General features: G+C 54.8%; 1 protein-coding gene across 1 annotated transcript in view; it reads right to left on the bottom strand.

Annotated features, from left to right (window-relative positions):
* Positions 1 to 756: 756 nt before the first annotated feature.
* Positions 757 to 9,680, bottom strand: part of PIWIL2 (piwi-like RNA-mediated gene silencing 2) — a 15,856-nt gene continuing 6,932 nt past the window's right edge. Inside the window, exons 10-21 of the mRNA XM_014962131.1 lie at positions 9,450 to 9,534; positions 8,874 to 8,960; positions 8,625 to 8,765; positions 8,354 to 8,467; positions 7,802 to 7,990; positions 5,613 to 5,714; positions 5,380 to 5,499; positions 5,058 to 5,146; positions 4,658 to 4,763; positions 2,502 to 2,755; positions 2,283 to 2,390; positions 757 to 1,782 (exon numbers count right to left, since the gene is read on the bottom strand). Of these exons, the coding sequence (XP_014817617.1) occupies positions 1,626 to 1,782; positions 2,283 to 2,390; positions 2,502 to 2,755; positions 4,658 to 4,763; positions 5,058 to 5,146; positions 5,380 to 5,499; positions 5,613 to 5,714; positions 7,802 to 7,990; positions 8,354 to 8,467; positions 8,625 to 8,765; positions 8,874 to 8,960; positions 9,450 to 9,534 (1,552 nt within the window). The 3' untranslated portion in view covers positions 757 to 1,625. The remainder of the gene's footprint in view (positions 1,783 to 2,282; positions 2,391 to 2,501; positions 2,756 to 4,657; positions 4,764 to 5,057; positions 5,147 to 5,379; positions 5,500 to 5,612; positions 5,715 to 7,801; positions 7,991 to 8,353; positions 8,468 to 8,624; positions 8,766 to 8,873; positions 8,961 to 9,449; positions 9,535 to 9,680) is intronic.

Below are 9,680 nucleotides of genomic sequence, written 5' to 3'. Positions count from 1 at the left end.
GCACCCCACGGACCCCCCATCACTCTTTGGGGGCATGGGGCACCCCATGGACCCCCCCAACCCAGGGGCAGGGGGCACCCCATAGATCCCCCTGTTAATTTCTTAGATGTATATGGCACTGCACGGACACACACCCCCCCCAGGCACCCTTGGGGATATGGGGCACCCCATGGACCCCCCCAAATCACTCCTTGGGGGTATATGGCATCCTTCAGACCCCCCCAGGCACCACTCGGGGGCACGGGACACCCCTCAGCCCCCTCCCAAAAGGGGAGAACCAAACAGACCCCACCTGATGGGACACAGGACCCCCTTGGAAGGGGCTGGAGGGGTTGAGCCCCCCCATTTTTGGCTCCAAGACCCCCCCCCCAAGTTGCTGGGGGTTGAGCTTCACCCTGCACCAAAGCACCCGCCGGGGCTGGGCGAAGGCTGCCAAAGTCCAGGGGGGGGGCAAATAAAAGAGGATAAAAAGCCATTATTGGTAAATGATTAACCCAGGGCGCAGGGGACACGGTGACAAGCTGCTGGGACAGGCTGTGGCCCCCCCACCTCATCCCAGGACCACCCCCCCCCTAGGAAAAAGCACCCAACCCCTGCATCCACCTGCATCAAGAAGGAGCAGCTGCCAGCAACATTTTTATTGAAGTGAAAACTACAGTTACAGCCAAAAAAACCCCTACAGTACAGCCAAAAAAAAAAAAATTTAAATATTTTCAACTTTTTTTTGGTTTTTTTCCCCTTAAAAGGGAGGGGAGGGGTTGAGGGGGGAAGGAAAAGGCTCCTGCTGTACCCCCATCCCTGCTGGTGTTTGCACAAGGAAGGGGGGTGGGAGGCAGGAGGTGAAATCCAGGTGATTTTGGGGGTGCTCTTGCCCCCCCTCAACAGTTTCAAACGCAAAGGGCTCAAACATCTCGTGGCCACAGCAAGAAAACACCTGAAATAGCTCAAAACTCATGTGCTTTCCCTTGGGCTACGGCCCCACTTTCTTACCAGCCCGACAAAATAATAAAAAAAATTAGAAATAATAAGGATTTCTCCTCGGAAAACCAGTGACAGAACAACCAGCTGAACTGGAGCTGGGTTTTTTAAACGAGAACTCAGAAAAGTAAATAAAATTCTAACTGGGCGGCTGCCTCGATTGGGGATGATGGGAGAAATTTTGGGGGAAAAATATAATAAATCCCAGAAATCGTTGAGTTTTGCATCCAGCACCCCCCTGGGATGGGGAGGGAGGAGCTGGAGCCTGCGCTGGGGGAGCAGCCTCACCTCTGGGGCTCGTTTATTCCAACCCCTTTGCTGGGAGGACTGGAAACCAGTGGGGAGAGACTGGGAGGGCCCCAGAGCGATGGGGTTTATGCTGCAATTTCATTCCCATGGAGATAAATCCCAAAAGTCCATTGTTCTGGGGCCCTGCAGGATGCTTCTGAGCAGCCTTTTAAACCAATAAAATAAAAAAAAAACCACGTGCAGAAACAAATAAATAAAACAATAAAAAATTAAGGAAAGGAAGTCCCTTTTGCAGATTTTACCAGCAGCGGTTGGGGGAGCTGAACCCCAAAAATGAGCTCTTTTGGTTTTTTTTAATTTTTTCTTTTTTCTTTTGGTTTTTTTCCACATCCCCCCAGCTATAGGAAGAAGAGTTTGTCACAGAGCTGGGCGCTGGGCTCGTGGTGCAGGATTTGCCCCGAAAGAAATGCCAACTTGTGAGCGTATTTGCAGGGAGCGGGGACGCGGATGGTGCCCGGCCAGTTCCAGTAGAGGTGACAAAGCTTGAAGGTCAACCTTGGGGACAAGAGGAGGAAGAGGAGGAAGAGGAGGAGGTTAGTGCTCCCTGCCATTCCCAGCTCGTAGAATTGTATATTTTGGGGTCAGATCCTGCTCCTTAAAGGCTGCCACGGCTCAATCTGCTCATGTTTTTCTTCCCCGTGGCAGGAATTAAAGGTCAGGCTCCGCCTGGGCTGCTGATAGCAGCTGATTATTTGATTCATTAATTATTTGAGCTGTGTTTCAACCCGTCACAGCTCTCCTTCAAGGCCACCCGGGCCAGCACAGGGTGACACAGATTTTTCCTTTATCACCTTCCCAATTAATTCTTGCCCAGAGAGGAGGCGAGACAGACACCATCCTCCTCCTCGTCCGCTATGGAGCCCTCCCAGTTAACCTGCTGCCCCTTCCCCGGGCAGCTCCACAGGGGGAGTGGAGTTTTGAGTGATAAAAACCAGATTTAAGGGCTCAGAGGTAGGTCCAAACACCCCAGGGGACAGCAAAAAGCCTGTCCTTACCTCTGCAGGTGCTCGCAGCTGAGGTTGGCCGTGTTCAGCACACAGACGTAGCGCGTGGGGATGCTGCAGCCCTGGCGAGAGGAATGGGCCACCAGAAAGAAATCCTCCCTGGGAGGGAAGAAAAAGCAAGGTTTTATCACACACCAGGGAGTTTGGAAGTATTTTTTTTTACATATATGGGTTTTTTGGGTTTTTTAATCCCATCCCATCACCACTCACCAGTCCGAACTGGTGACCGTGTGGTCGACGACGGTGCCCGGAGGAGGGGAGCTGAATTGTTCCGCCGTCAGGGCGTAGAAATTGGTGCTGAGTTGCTTCTGGACCACCACCACCACCATGGTGGGCTGGTAGTTCTCAAAGGTATCAAAACATTTCTGCATTTGGGGGATTTCATACTTGAGCACGGTGTCGAGCTGGCTGTCCGACACGCCGTCCCGGTACACCACGATCTTCTTGGGCAAGCAGTGGTTCATCTGGGCAAGAAGAAATGGGAAAAAATCACTGGTTTTTAGCCCCTCACCCCGCACAGGCAAGGGGGAGATGCCCACCCTGGCAAGAAGTTGGACACTGGACAACTATTGGGTCCCCCAGAGTGGACAATTCACAGAATCACAGAATCTTCTAGGTTGGAAGGGACCTCAAAGATCATCTTGTCCAACCGTCACCCTAACTGACAAAAATAGACACCCACACAACAAACAAGGAGCATCATCACTAAACCAGACCTCCCAGCACTACATCAACCCGGCTTTTGAACACCTCCAGGGATGGGGCCTCAACCCCCTCCCTGGGCAGCCCATTCCAAGGGCTGAGAACCCTTTCAGTGACAAAATTTTTCCTAATATCCAGCCTGAACCTCCCCTGGTGTAACTTGAGGCCGTTTCCTCTCGTCCTGTCACCTGTGACTTGAGAAAAGAGACCGACCCCCATCTCTCTACCCCCTCCTTTCAGGGAGTTGGAGAGAGCAATAAGGTCTCCCCTCAGCCTCCTCTTCTCCAGGCTGAACACCCCCAGCTCCCTCAGCCTCTCCTCATCAGACTTATTCTCCAGACCCCTCACCAGCTTTGTCACCCTTCTCTGGACCCGCTCCAGCACCTCAATGTCTTTTTTATGGTAGGGGGCCCAAAACTGGACACAGCCCTCGAGGTGAGGCCTCCCCAGTGCCCAGTCCAGGGGGACAATCACCTCTCGGGCCCTACTCCCCACACTGTTCCTGACACAGCAGGTTTTCAGCCCAGGAATTCAACCCATCACCCTCAAGCTTTGCAAAAAGCCTTTAATTACTCTCAGGACCAACAAATATGTTTAAAATCAGGTTTCAGAAGGGCTGGAAGAGCAGAGAAAAGCAGCGTTTGCACTCATCCTGCCAGAGAGCAAGCATTTGGTGACCACCAAACTTCCCCTTTTCAGGGCTTTTTTTTCTTTTTTCTTTTTTACAGCACCCTCAGAGGAACAGGGAACATTTCCAAGGGCAGCAGGTCCCTGCTCCACCACAGGCTGCTTTTCTCACGCTGGGGTCATCGTGTGACAAAAAAAACCCAAAAAGGCCAGGGCTCAGCATTTCCAGTGCTGATACCAGCAGAGGCCTTAACGTGGCACTTCCCCCAGCCCAAAGGAATCCTTCCAGGCGGCTCCGCACGTCCCCCCAGATAAGGGTGAGGTTCTCCAGGGCTCCACATCCAGTCCAAAGGCTGCTGAGGGATGTTTGCTCACCCTCACGCACGCAGGTCGAGGGGTTTGGGGTGGTTTTGCCTTGTTTTGAGCTGATGTTAAACCACAGGAGGGTTTTTTTTTTTTATTCTGTAGAGCCAGGCTGGAGGGTTTCAGAGAATCACAGAATCTTAGTGGTTGGAAGGGACCTCTGAGATCATCGAGTCCAACCACAAAAAAAAAAAACAACAAAAAAACCAAACCAAAACAAAAAAAACCAAAAAAACCACAACTAAACATGCCCAGTTCCCTCAGCCTCTCCTCATAGGACTTGTTCTCCAGACCCCTCCCCAGCTTGGTGGCTCTCCTCTGGACACGCTCCAGCCCCTCAATGTCTTTCCTGTAGTGAGGGGCCCAAAACTGAACACAGTACTCGAGGTGAGACCTCACCAGTGCCCAGTATGGAGGCACGATGACTTCCCTACTCCTGTTGGCCACGCTGGTCCTGATACAGGCCAGGATGCCATTGGCCCTCTTGGCCACCTGGGCACACTGCTGGCTCATGTTCAGCCAACTGTCCACCAACACCCCCAGGTCCTTTTCTTCTGTGCAGCTTTCCAGCCACTCTGCCCCAAGTCTGTAGCGTTGCCTGGGGTTGTTGTGACCAAAATGCAGGACCTGGCACTTGGCCTTATTAAACCTCATCCCGTTGGCCTTGGCCTCACCTCGTGGAAATGCTGGAGGGCATCGGCCAGGCAGAGCCGCAGGCTGTCGGCGATCTCCTGGTGGGGCATCTGGAAGACCACCCTGGAGTACCACTTGGTGAGGACGCTGGGGGACAGAAAGGGACAAGCATCAGGCACCTTCCCAGCCCCCCTCCTTCACCAGCCAAAGTCCATCGAGATGTTGTGCAACCAAAACCCACCCCAGCTCAGTGCTTGAATCACCTTTCCCAGCACCGAGGGCACGCTGAAGGCCACCACCACCACTGATGTCCAACACAAACACACTAGTGGACACAGGCACCAGTTTCACCCCTTTCCCAGCAAAGGAGAAGCAGTGGGGACCCCCCACATCCCCCCCACGGAGCAGGAGGAAAGCCTTTCCCCCCGGGCTACCACGTACTGGTTCATGCTGGCCACGAAGCCGATGACGGAGCGCATGCCTTTGCTGTGGCAGTGGTAGACATCCATCCCGATGACCATCAGCTGTTTCTGGAGGAGGGGGTTAAAAAATGCAGGAGGGAATTTGGGATAAATCAGACAATTTTAGGCTGCCCTGATGGGATCCATCCATCCATCAGGGATGTTGCAAGCACAAAATGGAGATGCCAACCCCAATTCTGCAGGTGGTTCAGCCGCATCCCCACCGAGAAGCCCCTGATTGCAACAATTTACCCCCCCCCAGAGCTTGCAAACTCATCACACACGTGTCTCGCCCAGCTTACCAGGGGGATGTCCACCCCCCAGAGCTCGCCCCCCATCTTGCAGTTTATTTGCAGCAGGACTTTCTGGACCACACTCCTCATCTTGCCCGCCTGGCCCATGAGGGACTGCGCGTTGATGACCTGTTTTGGGGGGAAAAAAACCAAGGAAAAGCGAGGCTGGAGATGCCCATGGGCTGGAGATGCCCACAGCTTCTCAGTGGTGGTGGTCCCCTTCGGCCAAGCCCCTCACCTACCTGGGAGGGCACTGGGGTCTGCACGCAGCAGAGCTTCTTGATGGCCGTGTACAAGTCCTCCCGGCTGCTGGAGATGATGCAGAGGACAAGCTGCACCCTTTCCTGAGGGAAGGGAGAGGATGCAGGAGCATCAGATGCAGGAGCAGCCCAGGAGACACAGCCCTCCCCAGCAGATGGCAGCCCAGGAGACACAGCCCTCCCCAGCAGACATAGAATCAGAGAGTCATTCAGGTTGGAAAAGACCCTTGGGATCATGGAGTCCAACCATCAACCCCACTCTGCAAAGTTCTCCCCTACACCACATCTAAACAACTTTTAAACTCATCCAAGGATGGTGACTCCACCACCTCCCCGGGCAGCCTCTTCCAGACTCTGACTGCTCTTTCTGTGAAGAATTTCATAGAATCATCATAGAATGACATGGGGTTGGAAGGGACCTCTGGAGATCATCTCCTCCAACCCCTCCTGCCAAAGCAGGTCCACCCAGAGCAGGTCCCACAGGAACGTGTCCGGGAGGGTTTCGAATGTCTCCAAAGATGGAGACTCCACCACCTCTTCCAGGGCTCTGCCAACCTTACAGGAAAGAAGTTCCTTCTCATGTTTAGGTGGAACTTCCTATATTCAAGTTTGTACCCATTTCCTAACGTCCACTCTAAACCTACTCTGTTGCAGCTTGAAGCCATTCCTGATTACCTGTGAGCAAAGACCAGCACCAACCTCTCTACAACATCCTTTCAAGTAGCTGTAGAGAGTGATGAGGTCTCCCCTCAGCCTCCTCTTCCTCAAACTAAACAATCCCAGCTCCCTCAATCGCTCTTTGTATGATTTATTCTCCAGGCTCTTCACCAGCTTCGTCGCCCTCCTCTGCACCCGCTCCAGCACCTCCAGATCTCTTTGAGGTGCCCAAAACTGGACACAACACTCCAGGTGTGGCCTCCCCAGCGCTGAGCACAGGGGGGGACAATCACTGCTTCTTCTGGTCACACCAATTTCTAATAGAAACCAAGATGCTATTGGCTTTTTTGGTCACCTGGGCAAGCTGCTGGCTCATATTCAGCTGCTTGTCAATTAGAACCCTCAAGTCATAGAGTCATAGAGTTGTCCAGGTTGGAAGGGACCTCCAAAGGCCATCTAGTCCCACCCCCCCGCAGGCAGCAGGGACACCCCCAACTAGACCAGGTTGCCCAGGGCCTCGTTGAGCCTCTCCTTGAATATCTCCAGGGAAGGGGCCTCAACCACCTCCCTGGGCAACCTGTTCCAGTGCTCCACCACCCTCCCAGTGAAGAACCCTCTCCTCATCTCCAGTCTAAAGCTGTTCCCCTCCAGCTTGAAGCCATTTCCCCTCGTCCTGTCACTGCAGGCCTTTCTAAACAGGTTCTCCCCAGCCTTCCTGTAGGCCCCTTCAGGCACTGGAAGGCTGCTATTAGGTCTCCCCGGAGCCTCCTCTTCTCCAGGCTGAACAACCCCAGCTCCCTCAGCCTGTCCTCGGAGCAGAGGTGCTCCATCCCCCTGATCATCCTCGTGGCCCTCCTCTGGACCCTCTCCATCAGGTCCATGTCCTTCTTGTATTGAGGGCTCCAGACCTGCACACAATACTCCAGGTGAGGTCTCACCAGAGCAGAGTAAAGTGGCAGAATCCCCTCTCTGGACCTGCTGGCAACGCAGCTTTTGTCATAGAATTCATAGAATGGTTTGGGTTGGAAGGGACCTCAAAGATCATCTAGTTCCAACCCCCTTCCATGGGTAGGGCCACCTCCTACTAGAGCAGGTTGCTCAAGGCCACAAGTCCTTTTCATGTTAAACTCACCCTGTGGTTTTCCCCCCCCTCCGTGGACCCCCCCCCACCTCACCTCAGTGCCCAAAACGCTTCGGATGGTCTTGGCGTAGGTCTCGATGCGGTCGTCCTTCAGCTCCACCAAGGCTGGCCGGCTGATGTGCATCCCCATGGGACCACAGACGCTCTCCATGGAGGCCACCAGATCCTTGGCCAGGTCCTGCAGGCGCTTGGGGTAAACCAGCAGCCAGTAATTCATGGCGACCTAAGAGGGAGGGCCAGGACAACCCTTACCTTGGAGGACCAGAGCTGCCAAAACACATGCCAGAGCAGGTTGCTCAAGGCCACAAGTCCTTTTCATGTTAAACTCACCCTGTGGTTTTCCCCCACCTCCGTGGACCCCCCCCCACCTCACCTCAGTGCCCAAAACGCTTCGGATGGTCTTGGCGTAGGTCTCGATGCGGTCGTCCTTCAGCTCCACCAAGGCTGGCCGGCTGATGTGCATCCCCATGGGACCACAGACGCTCTCCATGGAGGCCACCAGATCCTTGGCCAGGTCCTGCAGGCGCTTGGGGTAAACCAGCAGCCAGTAATTCATGGCGACCTAAGAGGGAGGCCAGGACAACCCTTACCTCGGGGGACCAGAGCTGCCAAAACACGCAGCTCCCAGCCCTGGCAGCCCAGAGGGAAATTTGGGAGAAGGAAAAGAGCCCCAGAGGAACCTAAAGGGCACAGACAACATCCAAACGCTGCGGTCTGGAAGCCTTCAGCCTCCTCCAGGAGGAGGTAGGACAGCAGATGCCACGGCCACGTACCTCCAGCCTCTTTAGGAAAAAAACAGGCTGGAGCATAAAGCCAACAAAAATAAGGGTTTTAGCTCCAACAAGCTCAGGCAGGAGCCGGGCAGACGCGAAGGAAAAACCCATCCCAGTTTTCCACCAAGGGGATGCCGTTGCCCTGGGCTCACCGTGGAGATGGAAGCTTCTCTGGTGACCTCCTTGTTCCAGTTCAGGTCCTCGGTGGGCACGAAGGAGCTGCGCCGCAGGTTGACCCTCTCCATGGGCAGGATTTGGCCCTGGGTCTAAAGGGAGCAGAAACCCATGGAAGCTCCATTCCTTCTGGGGGGGGAGAGCGCTGGGTCTAAAGGGAGCAGAAACCCATGGAAACTCCATTCCTTGGGGGGTTGGGGGGAGAGCATGGAGCCTGCCCACCCCCCACCACCACCACAGCCCCCTTACCCTGTAGATATCTGGGTCCAGGGTGAGCCCCCAGCGCATCAGCTCCCCCGAGGCCTCCGGGTTGTCCTTGATCCTGCGCAGGAGGCTGGTGAGACGTTGGTAGTGCTGCCTGGGGCTCTGCAGCATCTCCCTCATCACGTCCTGCAGGGGAGGAGATGGGTTGAGGATCCTCCAGACTTGATGGGGGGGGCTCTGAGACCCCCCCGCCCCAGCTCAGGTGAGCAGGGACCACCAGCTGGATGCTCTGACCTTCACCATTCGACTGTTCTTCTTGGTGTCGGGGATCCCAGTCATGAAGGTGAGCTCTGGCACGAGCATCACCATGTCCAACCGGCGCTGTGGGGAGGGGGACAAGCACTGTCAGCCCCCCAAGAAGGGGCTGCAAACCCAACGATGGGCAGGACAGGGGTTGGAAGAGGTGAGAAAAGACCATGGGTCTCAGTTTCCCCACCCCAGCTCTCCAAAGAATCATAGAGTTGTCCAGGCTGGAAGGGACCTCCAAAGGCGATCAGGTCAGCAGGGACACCCCCAACTAGACCAGGTTGCCCAGGGCCTCGTCGAGCCTCTCCTTGAATATCTCCAGGGAAGGGGCCTCAACCACCTCCCTGGGCAACCTGTTCCAGTGCTCCACCACCCTCCCAGTGAAGAACCCTCTCCTCATCTCCAGTCTAAAGCTGTTCCCCTCCAGCTTGAAGCCATTGCCCCTCGTCCTGTCACTGCAGCCCTTTCTAAACAGGTTCTCCCCAGCCTTCCTGTAGGCCCCTTCAGGGACTGGAAGCTGCTATTAGGTCTCCCCGGAGCCTCCTCTTCTCCAGGCTGGCTCACCTTCCCCTCTGGTGTCTGTTTTTCCTTGGGCCTGTGGATGAGCAGTGGCTGGTCCAGCTCCCTGATGGTGATCCCGTAGGTTTTACTGGACAAACAGCAGGAAAACGGCATCAGACGAGATGGTTCCTCCTTCCTGGTCCCTCACCCCTCAAGCCTTTCCCCATGGAGGCTCATCCCAAGGGATTTCACTGAATTTCACTGAATTTTTAGAGTTGGAAGGGACCATAGAGA

Source organism: Calidris pugnax, unplaced genomic scaffold (genome assembly GCF_001431845.1).
Source record: "Calidris pugnax isolate Ruff unplaced genomic scaffold, ASM143184v1 scaffold658, whole genome shotgun sequence".
Taxonomy (NCBI): Eukaryota; Metazoa; Chordata; class Aves; order Charadriiformes; family Scolopacidae; genus Calidris; species Calidris pugnax.
This window is presented reverse-complemented; position numbering and strand designations above follow the sequence as displayed.